The 19,756-nt window shown below is 46.1% G+C and overlaps 1 protein-coding gene across 2 annotated transcripts; it reads left to right on the forward strand.

Annotated features, from left to right (window-relative positions):
* The first annotated feature begins 2,112 nt into the window (after positions 1–2,112).
* Positions 2,113–19,071, forward strand: QDPR (quinoid dihydropteridine reductase). Of its 2 annotated transcripts, XM_041753304.1 has the most exons (7): positions 2,117–2,275; positions 4,570–4,662; positions 8,999–9,095; positions 11,147–11,287; positions 15,350–15,458; positions 16,795–16,878; positions 18,402–19,071. In XM_041753304.1, the coding sequence occupies exons 1-7, from the start codon at positions 2,177–2,179 to the stop codon at positions 18,505–18,507; spliced, it is 729 nt and encodes a 242-aa protein (XP_041609238.1). In that variant the 5' UTR covers positions 2,117–2,176; the 3' UTR covers positions 18,508–19,071. The 2 variants fall into 2 exon arrangements, with proteins under 2 accessions (XP_041609239.1, XP_041609238.1); XM_041753305.1 differs by lacking the exon at positions 4,570–4,662 and having other exon boundaries at positions 2,113–2,275.
* Positions 19,072–19,756: the final 685 nt, after the last annotated feature.

Raw genomic sequence — 19,756 nt, forward strand, 5'->3', positions numbered from 1 at the left:
TTTCCACTGTTAGCCAGCAGGAGTTCCAGAAACCTCACTTGGAGAGCAGCAAGGAGCCTGAGGAACATGTCAGTTTCCTTCCCTATAGTGGGGTTCACTTCTGTGGTCTCTCCACAATGAAAATAAACAAGAGTGTCTCTGAAGCTTGTGTAGAGCTTTCCTTAGTACAAAGAGCTTTTGCCATATGTTTGCTCTCCGCTGATGCAGCAGAAACCCTTTCTGGTAGGCAAGAGACATACTATTCTAATGACCTCTCTCATGAGAACTCTGGATGTCAGGGCCGGGGCCGGAGTTCAGGTCTTTGAAATACAACAGCTCATCTTCATCACAGTATCCTGAAACAGCAAATGTCTTTCTGGAGGTGAATGCATACAAAAGGCTGAAAAGGTTTGGCATGTTAATACATGACCAATAATGTTATTTATTCTTACAGTAATGAAAGTCTGCTTTGGACCTGTGTAATACCTTTGCATTGTATTTCTGCCTCAGATGATGGGCCTATGTCAACTTTTGGTATTTTAGAGATTGAGCAACTATTTTTAGAATAATTACTTTAGAAAAATATGGGAAACAAATGATTCCCAACAAGCTCTGGCAATGCTGAATGGAAGTGCGGTTAAATAGGGCTCTATTAAAGATCTGGGTTAAAATTCCTATTTCTCTGGGCAAGTGCTTGAGACTCTCATGCTCAGTTTCCTAATCTGTCATGGGATTGATGGCATACAGAGGGCACCAAATAAATGGTGTTAATCTCCTCATCTGGTCTTCTAGCAATTCTGTTCCTGATAATGAAGCTTCTGATAATAGATTGTGTTGTGGGCTGCATCCTGTTCCCTAAGAACATATTTTTGTGTGCCTTATCTGGCACAAGTGTATTGAGCAAACATCTGTGTGTCTGCTTTGTACAACACTGTATGGTGGGAGGGTGACACAAAACATGTATAATATTGCCAAAACAGTGATACAAAAATTGTAGGATACTATACTTTAAATGTTTAACACTTCACAAATCAGTGCTTTTGAAACAACAACAATAAGACCATGAAAATTATTACAAGAGTTCTCAAAAATTTGACTACATGTGGGACAGCAGGCCTTTGGTCTGGTAGAGACAGTTTAAGATGTAGGTCTTATAATAGTGTCCTTGGACCTCTGTGACTGTATATAAGACTCCATTTGACAAGAATGTTAAAGGCCCACAGTTAAGCCCCACCAAATGGTGCCAGCTGCCCCCACTAAAACAGCCTGGCATTTTCTTTCTCCCAAACTCACAATCTCTAAGAAGTGCAGTGATGTAACAGAAGTAGTGGCAAAAATAATAACATTAATAATGCTCAATCGGCATCTATTGAACTCCTACTACTAGCCACACACTGTTTTTAGTATCATTTTGAAAAATCCTTTCCAAAATCCTAGGAGGACAGACCATTAGCATTCCCATTTTACCGAGAGGAGACTGAGGCACAGAGCCGCCAAGCAAGTTGCGTAGGGACACACAGCTATTAAACAGGGAGTCGAGCTTCAGAGCTTGCACTCTTATTTATTTATTTAATGTATTTTCTTGAAAAAGATTTTATTCATTTATTCATGAGAGACACACACACAGAGAGGCATAGACATAGGCAGGGGGAGAAGCAGGCTCCTCTCAGGGAGAGGATCCCCCGACGGGGGATTTGATCCCAGGCCTCCCCGCCCCGGGATCATGCCCAGAGCTAAAGGCCGACGCTCAACCGCTGAGCCACCCAGGCGTCCCTTGCACCCTTATTTAAAGGTAAACTATATGCGTGGTTTGTGCCGTCTGCCCGACGGACTCTCAGCATCGTGAGCGCACACCTGCTCTCCACCCTCCCCGGGGGCCCTTAGCTCGCTCCCTGCAAGCCCCAGGTGCCGGGCACCCACGGGCGGGCGGGCGGGCGGGGCTCTGCTCGTGCATCTGCAGGGCGGCGGGGCTCGTCCGGCGGGACCGCGCGCTAGGCGGCAGCCGCGGGCCCCGCGCAGGGTTGGCGGCCGCGCGATCCCTCTTGGCCGGTGGGCGGGGCCGGGGGCGGGGCCGGGGCGGGGCCGGGCGATCCGGGGCGGGGCCGGGGCGGGGCCGGTGGGCGGGGCCGGGCGACCCGGGGCGCCGCGCTCCGGCTCTGGGCGTTGGGCTTTCGGCAAGCCGGGCGGGAGCAGCAGGATGGCGGCGGCGGCGGGCGAGGCGCGCCGGGTGCTGGTGTACGGCGGCAGGGGCGCGCTGGGCTCCCGATGCGTGCAGGCGTTCCGGGCCCGCAACTGGGTAATTCGGCCGGGTCTCCGGCGGCTGGGGCGCGCGGCACGTTGGCGTTGGGTGGCAGGTGTGCACGCTGGGGACGGGGGAGCATCGGGGCCTGCCCGGGCAGCCGCGAGGGCACTGGGCCACGCTGGGGCCGTGCGCGCACCGGCCTGAGTGCTCGCGCCTGCATGCACGGGTCTGCCGTGCCTGGCTCCGCGTGTGTGCCCACGCTGCGCCCCAGGTGCCGGGCCCTTGCTGTGCAAGGCGGTGGGGGATGGGGCTGCTCGCTCGGGCTCGGCCAGGCCCGGAGAGAATTCCAGAGCGCGATGGAGAGGAGCGGGCTTGAGAGACGCGGAGAGACAACGAGGAGGCGGCTCTGGGATCTCACTGCCAGGCGCGGGCCACTATTGCGTATCGCCCTCGAATCTCACTTTCCTCATCCATAAACTGGAGATAACGTTAGTATTTACCCCTTAGGGGATTGTGCGCCTTGAATGAGATCACTGGTGTGGTTGTAAAGCACCTGACTCGTGGTAAAAACTCTTTAAATGTCAGCCATGAGTATTACCATAATTACCCGGTTCCTTCAGTCCACTCTGGACCTGGTATTTTGAAGGCGTAGCCCCGCAAATGCTGGTGGCTTCTTGTTTTGCGAAGACTATTTCGACTACTTTGCACCCTCAGGTGTTGCTCCCTGTAGGGTGCAAGTAGGGGTGGCGCTGACCTCTGGCCCGAGACCCTCCCTGCGATCCTGGTGGAGACTCCGCCCTGTCTCTCCTCGCTGCAGCTGTCACTTGCACAAAATGTGCTGGAGCTCTGGGGAGCTTTGTCTCGGGGGTTTAGTTAGTAGCAGCAGGAACCAGGGAGACAGGGTCCCAGGGTTTCCTTCCAGCTCAGAACCTGATATAGGGGGATCCCTGGGTGGTGCAGCGGTTCGGCGCCTGCCTTTGGCCCAGGGCGCGATCCTGGAGGCCTGGGATCGAATCCCACATCGGGCTCCCGGTGCGTGGAGCCTGCTTCTCCCTCTGCCTGAGTCTCTGCCTCTCTCTCTCTCTCTCTCTGTAACTATCATAAATAAATAATAATAAATTTTTTTTTTTTAAAAGAACCTGATATAGGACTTCTAAGGGATTCTCAGCACACCACCGTCTTCCTGCTCTCAACAGGCGCCTTCCAGGGTCTGAGGGGTGACAGTGGGGAACTTGTAAGGAGTGTTGGCCAGGGGCGAGGCACCGTGTTCCTACATACTCTTAATTTCATTTACTCTTCTCCAAACTTGGATATAGCGGATCCTGCTGGTATCCATGTGTTACAGATATGAGGGCTGTGAGTTCCCCTGGTGGGGGCACTTGGTAAAATCTGGCAAGCTGACTTACCTCTGACTGTCTCCCCTCCCTACCCCTTCATTTCTAGGAGCTCTGGGAGGGGCTACAACCTGGTGTATGTGTCTGTGTCCCCTGTGGCTGGTGACATGGAAGTAGTGAGTGTTCTTGAATGGAATCTGTGTGGTAAAAAAAAAGCTTGTGGTAGAGATACTTATCTCCAGGGCCTGTGGACCTTGGGGGCCTGGGAACTTTCTGAGAAAGAATTGGGGTCACTTGTGATAGGAGCTTTTTCAGTTAATTTTCACACTAGCCTTGTTAATTGTTAACCCCCATGAGAAAGCCACAATACTGCAGGATGAGGACCCAAAGCCATCCCTCTGTGCTCTAGGGCAGGGGTCTGAAAACTAGTCCTCCAAAGGCTGAACGTGGCCTGCCAGTATAGCTCAAGAACTAAGAATGGTTTCACATTTTTAAATGGGAGAAAAAAAAAAAAAAGAAGAATACTATTTTGTGATATGTGAAAATTACACGAAATTCACATTTCTGGAGTTTTATTGGAATATTAGCCACACCGATTCATGTATCTGTATTGTTTGTGGTTGCTCTGGGGTTCCAATAGCAGATCTGAGTTTTTGCAACACAGACCCTAAAGCTAGCAGAATATTTGGCCCTTTACACCAAAGATTTTTGCAGACCCCTGGTCTAAGGGTCTCTAGAAGTGCAGGGTTTATCTTCAGAGGTGAGAGTGGAGGAGGAAGGTGAGGTGTTTGGAGGCAGATGAGATGGGCTGGGCTGGGGCTGGGTAAGGGGTAGGCTGGCTGAAGCCATATGTCCCTGTAAGGATCCCAAGAGGTCAGCAGTAAGATCCTTTCTCTAGTGGGTTTTCTTTTAAGCTTCTTATCTGTCTCCACTGCCCCCATTTCTGGATGTGGATCTTTAATGGAATGACAACTTACTGTCTCTTGACCAAAGCTGTTTTCTCTTTCACGCCAGTGGGTTGCCAGCATTGATGTGGTGGAGAATGAAGAGGCCAGTGCTAGCGTGGTGGTTAAAATGACAGACTCATTTACCGAGCAGGCTGACCAGGTAATTCCAGAAAGAGACCCCCCCACACACACACCCAAGCATTGTAGTAGGGAGACCCTAGGAGGGGCAGTGGTTTCCACTGGTGGTGTGTTCTTTTTTTTTTTTTTTCCAACTAGTATTTTCTGTGAAAGCCATTTGTGCTCATTGAGGGAAATTTGGAAAAAGTGAAAAAACAAAACAAAAAAGAAGATAAATTACTTGTAATCCATTTCCAGATAGCTCAATGTTCACATTTTGGCCCATTTTCTTGTCTTTTCTATGCATGCTATATGTTTTTAGTTTTATAAGTTGAGATAATCTTGTATTTTATATTTTATGGTCAGCTTTTTAAAAACTTAATTTAAATACTGCAGACCACTTAAAAAAACTCCTGTGTGTCAGCGTGTGATTTTTAATTTCCTTAGTTTCCACTTCCTGCACGTGTTTTGCAGTTTTTCTTTTTTACCATTATCAAGAATCCTGTGGTGAACATCTTTGTTTCCATCTCTGATTATTTAGGATGCATTCTAAAAGGTGGAGCTTCCTGGTTCAAAGCATGGATACTAACAAAACAGGTTATTTTTAATTATCGAATGATATGCTAATTGTAAAACGAGAAGTCAAATAAATATTAAGTAAACTGTGAAATACCCCCTTTCTCCCCATGATAGTGTCACTGTTGATGGGCGTCTTGGTATAAATATCAGGGATGCTCTTAAGTGGGCTGATCTTTCTGGAAGAGCCATTCCCACAAGCTGGTTGGGGGACTGTACGCTGGTTCTCTTGCCAGCACTGCAGCCCGCATTTCCAAGGAAATCTCCACATCATGCTTTGTGCCATGTGCCATACTTTTGTAAACACTCAATGAAGCAGGCGAGCAGGTGGTGATAGTCCCATTTTATGGCTTGGGAGACTGAGTTTCAGACACTTAAGCGACATGCCCAGCAGGCTAGCGGGTGGTGGAGTAGGGAGCATGGATTTTCTAATAAGAGATTTACTGCGGTGCCTGGGTAGCTTAGCTGGTTGACCATCCCTCCAACTCTTGATTTTGGCTCAGGTCATGATCTCAGGGTCTTGGGATTGAGCCCTTCGTTAGACTCCATGCTCAGCTTGGATCCTCAAGGAAATCTGCTTGAGTATTCTCTCTCCCTCTCTAAAATAAATTTAAGAATCTTTAAGAGAAAAAAAGTCAAGAGAAATTTATTAACAACTTTCATAAGCTCAGGGTCTGCTCTTTGTTTAATTATGCTTTCTCTAGTAATCTGAACACTGTTGGGACTCTGATGTTTGATGGTCCTTAGCGGAGTTTTAACAAATATTTCAGATTTTAAAAATGATGCATGTATGATGTAGAAAATTCAGTAAAGCAAAAAGAAGGGGGGGGGGAATCATTTTTAGTCCCACTATGTAAGTAATGTTTCATATTTCCTTCCAATCCATTTCTCCAAACGTATACATGTGTTCAGTCTAAAAATTAAAAAAACAAAAACAACCCAAACTGAGCATACTGTCCTGCTCATTTGCTCTTTCTAAAGCATCAGTCTGACAGAGGTTAGTATATATAAAGCCAGCTGACTTCTTCTAGAATATAGATTTTTGTTGTTCTTTTTTTGACATGATCCTGGTGTTTTCTATACCTGTTGATTACCTGTTGGCCTTAATGATAAAACCCAACCTGTTGTTAAGTGTCAGGCACCTGTTCTGAGTGCTTTATTCACATTGATTTGCTTAATCTCTGTAACATTCACAGACCAAAGTTTCTGATTGATTTCTCTTTCAGAAATGGGGAATTTGAAGCAGGGAAAGGCTCTGGTATTTGCTCAAGGTCAAACAGGTGGGAGGTGTCAGAGCTGGGATTTGAACCTAGGCAATGGGGTTTGATATCTGCCCTCTTGGCAGCATGGGCTGCCTCCGGGCAACATGGCTCCATGTGAACAAAGCAATAATAGCTAAACTAAATGCAAGGAAGCACCCAGGCTTGGGTATTGGCAGCCCTTCTGGATGTGGTTCTCTGTAGTGTTTCTTTGTTTACTGTCTCTTCGATTCCTGTTAATTGCAAGTTTCTGATGTCACGTGCATTTTTGAAATTGTCCTCATCTGAGACTTGACTTGATAGTGCATTTTATTTTAAAAGATTATTTATTTATTCATGAGAGACAGAGACATAGGCAGAGGGAGAAGCAGGTTCCATGCAGGGACCCTGATGTGGGACTCGATCCCAAACTCCTATCACGCCCTGAGCCAAAGACAAATGCCCAACTGCTGAGCCACCCAGGCGTCCCTTGATAGTGCATTATAAAGACAAAGATGGAGAGATGCCTTAGTTATTACAAGCTCAGATTTTTAAAACCTTTAACGCTCCCTAACCCCCCACTCACCCAACTAAGAGTTTCTGGACAAACCATGACATCTTTTTGTTTTTAAGGCTTCAGAAAAGGAAATTCAATCCTAACACATGGAAAATTGACCCCTAAGGCAGGAAATTCACTAGAGAGAGTGAGGAGATAAGATGTGAGAAAGACATTAAATCTTTTTTTGGAGGGAAGAGGGAGAGAGAGAATCTTAGGCAGGCTCCATGCCCAGCATGGAGCCCTTAATGGGGCTTGATCTCAGGACCTTGAGATCACGTCTTGATTGAAACCCCCCCGGCCACCCTGAAAGTCATTCATTAAGTCTAATGAAAAACTATTAGAAAACTATTGGGCAGAAGAACAAAATTGGAGGAGGAGGAATTTAAAAATGCATAAATGTGAAAAAAACAAGTCAAACAGGTGCCTTGTTTCTGCAAGCTCTGTACTTCCCTGAAAAGTAGAACATGCACAGGGTTGTGTGTGCATACGGATGTTGGGAGAGATCCAACTTCCAGCAGCTGTGATCTGGCCTCTTGGTAACAGGACTTGGTTTAAGAACAAGAGATGGGGGCAGCCTGGCAACCAGGGTAATAGGAGAAAGGTCAACAAATGTAAGGCAGGATTAGATGCGATGATCATGAATAGAGGCCATGGGGAATTCCAGAATTTCTTACAAGGAAAGATGTAGGTATAGGGTGTAGGGAGAGGAAGGAAAGATTGGTTTCCATTGCCAGAGCATTCTCTTTGAGGGAGTGATTGGGGGCCTCAGAAATTGCTTGAGAAGGCAAGAGGACAGAACATGTTGTCGCTGGCAAAGATACACGGTCCCAGGTTAAGTCACCTCAGCCATGCTGGAGAAATGTGAAAGGGCCGTGGTCGATGGCCAGAATTGCCTGTCTTGCCAGATTTTTGTTTTAATAAATTATAACAGAAGGACATGTATATATTTTCAATACTTTAAAAATTTCAGACAGAAGTAAAGAGATAAATGAACACCCAGGCACTTAGTATTTACTAACATTTTACCATGGACTGTGTTTTTTTTAATTGAAGTATAGTTGACTTTTTTTATTGGTCTTAAAAATATTTCTCATTGGCATTTTGATTTGGGGTTGCAAGTGAAAGGGATTTTTGTATTGAGGGGACAAGAGGAGAATTGATTATCTCACGTTATGATTCTGTGATGCCTGAAGAAAGTCTGGAAAGAAATATACCAGCAGGTTAGCTGTGGGTATCGATGCTCTGTGAATTTTTTAAAGCCTTCTCCTACTTTTCTTTATTCATTTTTTTTTATTTATTTTTTTTTTTTATTTTTTTATTTTTTTTTATTATTTTTTTTTTTTAAGAACCACCACGGGGTGCCTGGATGGTTCTGTTATTTTTTTTTTAATTTTTTAATTTATTCATGATAGTCACAGAGAGAGAGAGAGAGAGAGAGAGAGGCAGAGACACAGGCAGAGGGAGAAGCAGGCTCCATGCACCGGGAGCCCGATGTGGGATTCGATCCCGGGTCTCCAGGATCGCGCCCTGGGCCAAAGGCAGGCGCCAAACCACTGCGCCACCCAGGGATCCCCTATTCATTTTTTTTTATTAAGGATTTTATTTATTTATTTGACAGAGAAGGAGACAACACAGGTGGGGGAAGGGGTAGTGGGAGAGGGAGAAGCAGGCTCACTGAGCAGGGAGTAGGTAGGATGTGGGGCTTGATCCCAGGGCCCTATGATTGATCATGACCTGACCCAAAGGCAGACATCTAACTGACTGAGCCATCCAGGCAGCTCCATCTTTATTAGTTGTTTTATTCCAGGCATGCTTATGTCCCACCCTTTTAGAATGTTCACAAGAAGACACTAGACTGCTTTATTAAAATCACATTGAAATGTAGTTGGGGTTCACCATCTGACATGCTTATTAGAGATTGGTCCTGCATCTACATTTTCAAAGTGTTGTTCACCTGTTTAGGTTTACCTGATGGTTTATGCACCTTTCCCCCTCTTTCGTTTAAGGTGACTGCTGAGGTCGGAAAGCTCTTGGGCGAAGAGAAGGTGGATGCGATCCTTTGTGTGGCTGGAGGCTGGGCTGGGGGCAACGCCAAATCCAAGTGTGAGTCCTTTTTTGCATTCACCATTCATTCTTGTCTGCTCTTTGTCCAGCTGGCACAGATTGGGGCCATCCTATTTGCCAGGGCTGATGTTTTTCTATATTTCTCCCAGAATCTTTGCAGTAGCTCTGTGAAGTAGGGATTAACCTCCCATGGGACAGATGAAGGAAAAACTCCCCATAAATGGGGTTAGGGGACGGGGGATGTTGAGTTTGAAGTTTAAAATAGAAGCAGAGGGCGTAGCTCAATCAGTTGAGCATCTGCCTTCGGCTCAGGTCCTGATCCAGGGGCCCTGGGATCGAATCTTGTGTCGGGCTTCCTGCTTTTTGGGGAGCCTGCTTTTCCCTCTCCCTCTGACTCTCCGTCTCTCATGAATAAATAAATTTTAAAATCTTAAAAAAAAACAAACCATAGAAGCAGAATGAAATTATCATTGTTTCTACCCTAATCTTTCAGGGCCTACAAGAATTCAACATTGAGTATGTATTAAAGCTGAGTCCATTTCTCAACTTCTTCTTATGAAAATTTCCAAATACACAGAGAAGTTGGAAGAACAGTTCCTTGAATACCACGTGCCCTCTATCTAGATTCAGTAATTACCATTTGCCGTCCGTGCACTCTCTTGCCTCCTGGTGTGGGTGTATCCTGCATGTGTGATTTTTTATTAAGCATTTGAAAGCATGTTGACATTTGGCCATCCTTCGGCATGTATCTTCAGGGAGCAAACCCATTCTCCTATGTTCTAATAATACCATTTCTATACCTAAGAAAGTTAATAATAATTCTATAAGACTAATAATATTCAGTCTGGATTCAAATTCCTCAATGTGTTCCAAATCTTGTATCATTATTTTTTTTGTTTGTTTGTTTTTACCCCATCTAAATATTCCAGTCAGGGTTTGTGCATTGCATTCTGTTGTTATTTTTAGTCTGTTAATTTAGATTTTTTTTTTTTCCTGTGATCAACTTGGTGAGTTTGGGGCATTTTTGCCATAGAATGTCCCAGAGGCCCCCGTCAAAGCTGTTTTAAAAAGGAATGGATTTGGGGTCACCTAGGTTGTTCAGAGGTTGAGTGTCTGCCTTTGGCTCAGGTCATGATCCCGGGGTCCCAGGACTGAGTCCCACATCAGGCTCCCTGCAAGGAGCCTGCTTCTCCCTCTGCCTGTGTCTCTGCTTGCCTCTCTCTGTCTCTCATGAATAAATAAATAAAATCTTAAAAAAAAAAAAAAAAAAAGGAATCGATTTTCTGTGAAATCAGTTAAATGTAAAATTGGAATTTGTGGGGTGATCAGGTTGGTGAAACATGCTTGATGGCCTTTTGAGTGTTTTGGGAACAAGAATTGATACTTTTTTGTCTAGTCCTTTATAGCCAAGAAATGCAGTCAGCATCTTGGTTATCACCTCCTGAAGACCCCTCCTCCTGTATCAGGAGGGCTTTCTTTCTAGATTATGGGTGTCTTGCCTGGCTGGTGATGTGATATACGTTACCACTTAATCCCTGCTACGTCTCAGGCAAGGCCAGAGGGTTAAAATAAGTGTGAAACGGTTGTTATATCAGTTTTCTTTTAAAGAGCCTTTAAAGCCAGTATTAAACTTCCAGCCATAAAAAATGTAGCTCTATAAAAATCCTCTTGATGCCCATGCAGTACTCAGCCCTCAGATTTTTATCACAGGTAAAACCTGACTTAGACGTACAGCTTCTTATTACACATCTAATGCCTTTCATCGTCCCCTTCCTTTAAGATGTTCTATAGGGTAGAATGATTTTTGAGGTGAAGCCAGTCCAGCATATTTGTTAACAGTCCTCATTGACTGGCTAAAATTTTACCAGCGGACAGGTGAGGGAACTGAGACATGGGTAATCACACGGTCTGGATTTGAACCCAAGTCTCTGACCACAGGCCCTGTTCTGTTTGGACTGGACCTTGCAGTCAGGGACCAGGAGAGCAGGAGAGGCTCTCTGCGCTTCCTTGTTGGACGCCGTGAGTAGAGCTCACCTTCCACTTTCTTCACTGCGAATGCTGAGCTCGTGTGTTGTTCTTTCTTTGCTCAGCTCTCTTTAAAAACTGTGACCTGATGTGGAAGCAGAGCATGTGGACATCAACCATCTCCAGCCACTTGGCCACCAAGCACCTCAAGGAAGGAGGCATCCTAACCTTGGCTGGTGCCAAGGCCGCCCTGGATGGGACTCCTGGTAAGCCTTCATTTCCCGGTCTGTGAAATGGGAGCGAGTGCTCGCTTCGGCAGCACATGTACTAAAATTGTGAAATGGGAGCGCTTACCCTTGCCCACTGGGCTGCTGGGCACTCTGCTGAGGTGAGGGGCCTGGGAGCCTTTTACCCTCCAAGATGCTTCACAGATGGGTGGAGTTTGCTTCCTTCAGGCCTGGATCTCTTTAGGGGAAGGACTCCTGACCCTTCTGCTTGCATTGTCTTCCTGTTGGTGGTGGATACAGGGTCCTGTGATCTGGCATGCCCACCCACTTCATTTATCTGGGATCCACCCAGGGAGTGGTGCTGAGCTAGATTTTAATCAGTTAATAAACAAGTTTTATCATCATCATATCACACTGTTTCCGTAGGTCCCTGGGGAGCAGCCCAGCCTCTGAAAACGGTGGAGGCCGTTAGAGTAAGAGAAGCTAGCTGCGAATTCCTCACTTGAGCTGGGTGGCTTCGAACAGATTATTTGATATCTTTGACCAAATCCTGCTGTAGTTTCTTTAATTGTTAAGTGAGAGTAACGCCTCCCCAAAGTGTAGCTATGAGGCATTTGAGGCATGGATGTGTATGCAGTGCCCAGTATGCCCCAAGCCTTCTTACAGCCACTCTTTTCCTTTCGTGTATATTCTCATTTAATCCCAAGGTGGTTGGGTATTACCTTTTTTGTTCACAGGGGAGCTAACTAGAACTTAGAGAGGTGAAGTGACTGATTGTTATATAATAAGTGACCTGCAAATTTACTTTGAACCAAAACCCTGATCATTTCTAAATGGTGTGCTTGTTCTCCAGTATCACATGGATGGATGCTTTCCTTTTATATTTTTACACCCAGTGTGACAATGGACCATGCCCCTGGTGGGGCTTTAAATAGAAATTTATTTCCTCACAGTTCCTGGAGGCTGGAAAGTCTAAGATGAAGGTGCTGGCAGGGTTGGTGTCTTCTGAGGCCTCTCTCCTTGGCTTGCAGGCGGCGTCTTCTCCCCGGGTCCCCTCAGTGTGTGTCTGTGTCCTGACCTCCTCTTGTAAGGAGACCCATCAGATTGCATTAGAGCCGCCACAAAAGACCTCATTTTAGCTTAATGACACTTTTAAAGACCTTGTCTCCAAATACAACCACTTTCTGAGGTGCTGCAGGTTAGGACTTCAACACATGATTTTTGGATATATAATTCAACCCATAACACTCCCTTTGGGATAAGGCTACTGAAACTTGAGTGGTATGGGGCTTACAGCACAGGGGGGCAGAAAGTGTCTACCTCTACTATCTAGGCAAGCTCATCTCTTAAAAAAAGGAGAGGAGGGTTTTTTTTTGGGAGGGGGTAGCCTTTTTAGTAAGTGATAGAGAACTTGAATGCCTTTTTCAATTTTAATCTAAGTCACTGAAGTGTGAGGCTCTTACAAATTAACGATTTCTTGTCACTCATTTTTATTCAATGTCTTGGAGCATATGATCTTACAAGTCCACAGCGCTTGCAGTAATTAAAGCTGTGTAAATGTTAGATGTTAGTTTGGTGGAGATTGGATTTTTCTTAAAGGTGACATACAGCAGGGGCACTGGAAAGTGAGTCGAGATATGAGTGAATAGCTTGACATTTAAAAAAGAAAACCCTACGACCAAACGACTGATTTTTCTAAAAGACAGAACAGTCTCTTTATGTTGGTTTTTAAATATCTTTTTTATTTATTTATAGTTTCAGATACTGGTTAAGACTGCAGGTTCTGGAACCGTACCGGTTGGTCTTTGGTTGTGGTTTGGCCACTTACTATGCGACATTTGGCAAGTTACTTAACCTCTCTGGGCCTCAGTTTTATCATCTATAAAAGGGGGGTAAAAAGTACCTCCTCTATATGGTGATTGTGACTTATAAATGTCTTAATGGACATAAATGGCTCAGAAAGATATTATAGGGGCAGTAGTCAATGTGAAAATTATTTATTACTATTTATTATTATTATTTCTTATTACTTATTCCAGACTGACTTTAAAAGCCCAACGATTTCTGCTTCATATATCAATAAGCTTATTCATTTCTAAGTTCTTAGTTAGGTGTTGTTAAATTTATTTGAGTCATGGAGTCTTTAAACTTTGATTTGGAACCCGGGGAAATCTGTGTATAATCTAAAAGTAAATGACAAACAGCCTTAGTGGTCCTTTAGATACAAGAAAGGTTGTTCAAAACTGGAAAGTTTTCTCTTAGAAAAGCACTCAGAAAACCCCACTCTCCTACGTCCCAGCTTGTATTTACAGACTATCTCCTGGTGGATTAACTATCAGAATGAGGGTGACCACTCTTTTACCACTTAGGGATCTGTGCTGTGTTTGGAAATCAGTCTTTAGGGACAACACCAATCCTTTTAATAATTGGGAGGAAGGTATTTATCTTCTTCACGAATGCACGAATTTTTTTTTTTTTTTTTTCATCTTGCAAATGATCTCCTTACCCACATTGTATAGAATCCTGTGGAATTAAACCGTTAGGGTCTGGTAGCTTGTTGGTGGTTGCTGGTTTCTTTCTTCATTGTGTCATTTGAATGGAATGAGGAGGGGGCCCTGGATGTCTGTTGGGGCCTGGGGCTGCATGCATAAGATTCGTGCACTGGTTTATTTTAATTGTGCAGAGTTCGGGGCGCCTGGGTGGCTCAGTGGTTGAGTGTCTGCCTTTGGCTCAGGTCGTGATCCTGGGATCCTGGAATGGAGTCCTGCATAGAGCTCCCCACAGGGAGTCTGCTTCTCCCTCTGCCTGTGTTTCTGCCTCTCTCTCTCTCTCTCTCTCTTTCTCTCTCTCTGTCTTATGAATAAATAAATAAAATCTTAAAAAAAATTAATCATGCAGAGGTCTTTGTGTCCCTGTTGGCTTTCTTCCCCCGATTAGACATAGAAGCCAGAGATGGTGAAATCTTCTCGTGCTTCTAAATAACTCTTTGAGACCTTGACCCTTTTTTTGCAATCCAGGGTTGCTGTTGGAACACTTAGTGATTAGTTCCTCAGCGGGGCTATGATCCCCACCTCCCCTGGACATTGGGTGCCTCCTGGACTGTTATACTCTGAACAGCGTGAGTGCTGGGGTTTTCTAAGGAGGCTGCTGATCTGGAGGAGAGGCATTTACAGTGACTAAACCTTGCTTCTCTGTTGTTGGTTGATGAGAATCCACAGTTGGGTGCTATGGGGGAGAGAGACTGGGTTCATGCCACCCATCCGTGGGACAAATGGAAACCTGTCCTAGTAAAAGGCCTGCCTTGCTTCAGTCTGCAAACATTCACTGACCAGCGGCAGGAAAGGAAAGTTAGTAGGTGGCATGTGTACTTAGGTGATAATTGTTCCACTTCTATATTGGGTAAACAGCGAGTGGGACTCCAGGGCACGTTACTTCTGTTCACTTGACAGGAGCCCACAGGTAAGTACATTATCCCCATTTACCAGGTAGGGGTAACGGGGTTAGAAAGGTTTTGAGAACTTACCCGGATCTCTTCAGTGGTGAGTGGAAGAGCTGGGATTTGAACTCGGGCAGCCTGCACTCCAGATGACTGCTCCATCGTGCCCACAAGCATTTTTCCATCTGAGAGAGTTGCATGACCTTTAACCTTGGTGCAAGTCTGTGTATGAGTCTGGGCACCTGACACACCCTGTCTGCACCTCAGCAGTACAAATAACATCAACTTTATGGTTTTTATGATAAATGCTAAGTGCTGGGTGAATAACAAGTGCACTTGAGGGGATCCCTGGGTGGCTTAGCGGTTTGGCGCCTGCTGTTGGTCCAGGGCATGATCCTGGAGTCCCGGGATCGAATCCCATGTCGGGTTCCCTGCATGGAGCCTGCTTCTCCCTCTGCCTGTGTCTCTGCCTCTCTCTCTCTCTGTGTTCCTCATGAATAAATAAATAAAATCTTAAAAAAAAAAAAAGTGCACTTGAATATTAGGTTCCTTTCACTTCTCTCTGCAGGTGTCCATCCTTCTCTTCCTCCCCAACTGGCGTAGTGTTCTGCAGACACACTCGTGGTGGCCACTGGTCACTGACCTGTCTTCCCCCCCTTCTGCAGGGATGATCGGCTACGGCATGGCCAAGGGTGCTGTTCATCAGCTCTGCCAGAGCCTCGCCGGGAAGAACAGCGGCATGCCTTCCGGCTCTGCGGCCATCGCCGTACTCCCGTAAGTGGTGGTGGGGGCTCCCCGTCCGCTACCCACCTCTGCCCACTGCCAGGAGTCCACATGGAGCAGCTTTCCACCAGGGACTTGGCTTCTAAAATTTGCCAGAGGCCCTGAAGATACTTCTTCGGGTGTTGGGAGTATCCCGGGCTGTCCACAGTAGCTGATTGGCTGATGGGTGGGTCTGTCTGTCTGTCTTTACTCTGTCTTTCTGTTTTGTTTTTTTTTTTCCTTTCCTCCATTGTCCCTCTGCCTCTCCTTATTAAAAGTAATCTACACGTTTTATTTTAATATTTGTAGTTCTTTCAAGTCATTATAAGGCCAGTGGAAGAGAGATTGTATTTAGTGTTTGTGTGTGTTATTGTGTGTGTGTGTGGGGGGACATGTCTGAGGGACAATACGGGACACTGGGAGATGATCTTGTGACCAGGAGGAAGGTCCTCGCTAGTCCGCTGTCCCAGGCAAGGCAGCTGCTTTGGATGTAGGGTTCCTTTCTGCTGGAATGATTCTAGCACCAACTGGCTTGCCTCTTACCTGCAGTTCTTTTTTTTTTCCCCCAAGATTTTATTTATTTATTCATGAGAGACACAGAAAGAGAGGCAGAGATACAGGCAGAGGGAGAAGCAGGCTCCCTGTGGGAAGCCCAATGCGGGACTCGATCCTGTGACCCGGGATCAGCCCTGGGCCGAAGGCAGACGCTCAGCTGCTGAGCCTCCCGGCATCCCTTGCCTGCAGTTCTATAAAGTACATGTTGGGACTGCGAGGGCCCTGGGCTTTCTGGGTCCCTTTCATTTGTGAGCTTCTGTGACCTGCTCTGCCAGCTACTTTGAATTATTCCTCAGGCCTCACTGTTCTTTGGAAGAGTCCTACGTGCCTGAATCCTGTCTTTTCATAAGATTTTGTAGAAAACATGTTTGCCGCAAAAATGAAGGATGAAACGGTCTTTTCCCCCTTATTTAAAGGAATATTATTCTTATTAGCCTTAAAAAGCCCTGAGAAGAGTCTGCTGCATTTTAGGGAATGAATAAAGATGTAAACAGCTAATCAGTTTACTTAATAAAGACTGTAGGTAAGAACAGGCAGGACTGTGTTTAAAGAGGCTCTTTCGTTTGGTTCTGTCTGCCTGAGGGGTGAGTCCCAAAGCCCCTCACTGAATGATGCTTGGACGTGGTCTCTGTAATGTGGGGCTTCCTGGCTCCTCTCCGATTGTCCTCATGTGGTCTCCCCATGTAAACACGGCCACCTTGGTGCCAGAAACTCACGGCGTGTTTTCCTGGCCGAGGAGGTCGGGGCAGCAGTGGGGAGGCACACATGACAGGGCTGTGTCTGTGCACCGCAGGGTTACCCTGGACACCCCGATGAACAGGAAATCCATGCCCGAGGCTGACTTCAGTTCCTGGACCCCCTTGGAGTTCCTGGTTGAGTGAGTATTGACATCATGCCATAATGTGGGCAGCTTCCTGCCTGGGTTCCTGCCTTTTACAGACCAGGGGCCATGCCAGGTTCTCTCCTGTAACCAGTCCAGGTGGCTCTGGGAGGTTACCAGGCCCCTGAGGGTGTGTCACACACATATCAGTGTGGATCTCAGGGAGCTGGGGTGAGAGTGCTGATGTGAATCTCGAGCTGACCAGCCTGAGTGCATTGTCGAACTGCTCCAGGCCCCAGTTTTCCTGTCCATATAATGGGTCCGTAGTAACTGTTAAGGGGACTACATGTGTTAGCGCTTGGCGTAGTGTCTGACCCACACAGCGGGTGCTCGGTAAGCCTCCACTCCTGTTAATGGCATCGTCTCTGCTACTGAGGAGCAGCGAGCACTGTGGGAGTAAGATGCTGATCTAGACGCATAACTGGGCTCTCGGGCCTGAATTAGTGCAGAGCCACAGACCTACAAAAATTATCTTTGTTCCCGAAATCACATTTCCATGTTTGTGAAGATGGGTGGCATTTGAAGATCATGAAAGAGTGAACTTCCTCATTTCTTTCGTGTGTGTGTGTGTGTGTGTGCCTAGATCTCAATTCCCCAAGCCCTCTGTCCAGTAAGCACGTATTCTCCAAGCACCCACTGTGGGCCAGGTGCTGTGCTGGGCCCTGGGGCGGGGACGTAAATAAGGTGCAGTCCCTGCCCTCACCGAGCTGGGGACAACCTTACCCTGCAGTGCCAGCATGTGAGCCGTTCGATAGCTGTTATGCAAGATGTTTGCAAAGTTTGAGATGTGCTTCTGGCCTGAGGTTACATCCCATTTTAATTAAATTGAGGGATATCAGGGACTTTTATTTGATGTTTGGAACTAGTTTTATGTAGGCCTTGTTATATGCCAGGTACCACTTTAAGCACTTAAAACTATTATTTAATGTTCACAGCAAGTCAGTGGGGGAAGTTTGAGGACTTGGAGGCGTGGGGGCAGGGGAGGTAAGTATCGTGCCTCAGATCACATAGCAGAGCCCAGATCTGAGCTGGGCAGTGTGGCTGCAGAGCTTGTGGTCTCAACGAGGCCCACAGTTCTTTCTGCCAGCCACGGTTTGAATTGTGTTTTGCATTTAAAAACATGTTTGTTTGTTTTTTTTTAAAGCCAGCACTTCCAGCAACATCTCTGACCTAGACGCTAGATGGAACATTTGGGGTCAGGTGTCTGAATTAGTGCCACGCCATAGGTCCACAGAGGGTGGCTGGGGCAGCCATCCTTTGTTCCAGAAATCATGACCCCATTTGTGAGATTTGAAAACACACAGGGGACACCTGGGTGGTTGAGCGTCTGCCTTTGGCTAAGGGTGTGATACTGGAGTCCTAGGATCAAGTCCCACACTGGGCTCCCCACGTGGAGCCTGCTTCTCCCTCTGCCCATGTCTCTGCCTCTGTGTGTGTGTGTGTCTCATGAATAAATAAATAAAACCTTAAAAAAAAAAACCGAAAAAGAAAATGTATAAAGCTTATCTTCTTTGTTCTAGAACGTTCCATGACTGGATCACAGGGAAGAACCGGCCGAGTTCAGGAAGCCTAATCCAGGTGGTAACCACGGAGGGGAAGACGGAGCTTACCCCCGCATATTTTTAAGCTTCATCTCAGTGCCTGTTAGGGACCTGCCAGAAGAGTCGTGTATCTCAGTGTGACTGTGTCCGGTCCTGTGTTTTCTGTAATCTTGTTTGTGGTACGAGATAGTGAGTCCTGTTTTTCCTCTCTCCTCATGTGCATTTGTTCTCCTCGGACAGTGTAAAATGTTTATGGTAAATAAAAATGTGTGAGGGTGGAGGCCCGCGGAGAGCACCATTGGTCTGTGTTAGCTGTGTAAGTTTGGGAGGTCTTGAATGGGCCCCTCTTGTATCTGTCATCTCGAATTGCATTTGAGACAGGGATTCTCTGTTCCTGACAGTGCCTGTTGTCTAGTTCAGAGATTTGTTGATGATTGGGGATGTCTGGGGGTCTGAGTTATTGAATGTTACGTTTATGTCACGGACCTAGTTTTTGCAGCCTCGAATGGAACTGCCTTAAAACTTTTGTGGTATAAGCAAAATCCTGTGGACTCCGTGAAGATATCTTTTCCTGTGCAGTTGCCAAAAGTGCAACAGAACTACTTGTGATTATTTGGAGTTTATCTTCCTAATAAACACACTTAATTTATTGTGTTGTCTTCTCTAATCAACTGTGGCTTAAACATAGTCATAGATTAATGTACCACAGTCACGGGAAGGGGGCAGACTCAAAGCCTGAGATACAATTTTTTTTTTTTTAAGATTATATTTTTGATGAGAGACACAGAGAGGCAGAGACATAGGCAGAGGGGGAGAAGCAGGCTCCCTGCAAGGAGCCCCATGCGGGACCTGGTCCCAGGACCCTGGGATCACGACCTGAGCTGAAGGCAGACACTCCAATCACTGAGCCACCTAGGTGCCCCTAAAACAATTTTTATAGAGGTAAAATTCAAATAACAAAATGAAGCATTTATAAGTGAAAAATTCAATAGCATTTGGTGTGTTCACAGTGCTCTTTCACCACCACAGCGCTGTCTAGTTTTTTTTTTTTTTTTTTTTTAAAGATTTTTTTTATTCATGAGAGACTGAGAGAGGCAGAGACACAGGCAGAGGGAGAAGCAGGCTCCATGCCGGGAGCCCGATGCGGGACTTGATCCCGGGACTCCAGGGTCACGCCCTGGGCCGAAGGCAGGCATCAAACCGCTGAGCCACCAGGGATCCCCATGTCTAGTTCTAAAACACACTCATCATTGCTTCTCGGCCTTTTGGCTAAGATCAAGTGTAAAATACAATCATATAAAATTAAACCCCAGACCCACTCAACAGTTAGTCCC

Source organism: Vulpes lagopus, chromosome 4 (assembly GCF_018345385.1).
Source record: "Vulpes lagopus strain Blue_001 chromosome 4, ASM1834538v1, whole genome shotgun sequence".
Classification (NCBI taxonomy): Eukaryota; Metazoa; Chordata; class Mammalia; order Carnivora; family Canidae; genus Vulpes; species Vulpes lagopus.

Bases quoted from the DNA above. Each gene is read 5' to 3' on its own strand.
- QDPR (XM_041753304.1), top strand. From the start codon at position 2,177: ATGGCGGCGGCGGCGGGCGAGGCGCGCCGGGTGCTGGTGTACGGCGGC. The intron at 2,276-4,569 runs GTAATTCGGCCG...CTTTCACGCCAG, and splicing joins CGTTCCGGGCCCGCAACTGG to TGGGTTGCCAGCATTGATGT. The intron at 15,459-16,794 runs GTAAGTGGTGGT...TGTGCACCGCAG, and splicing joins GCGGCCATCGCCGTACTCCC to GGTTACCCTGGACACCCCGA.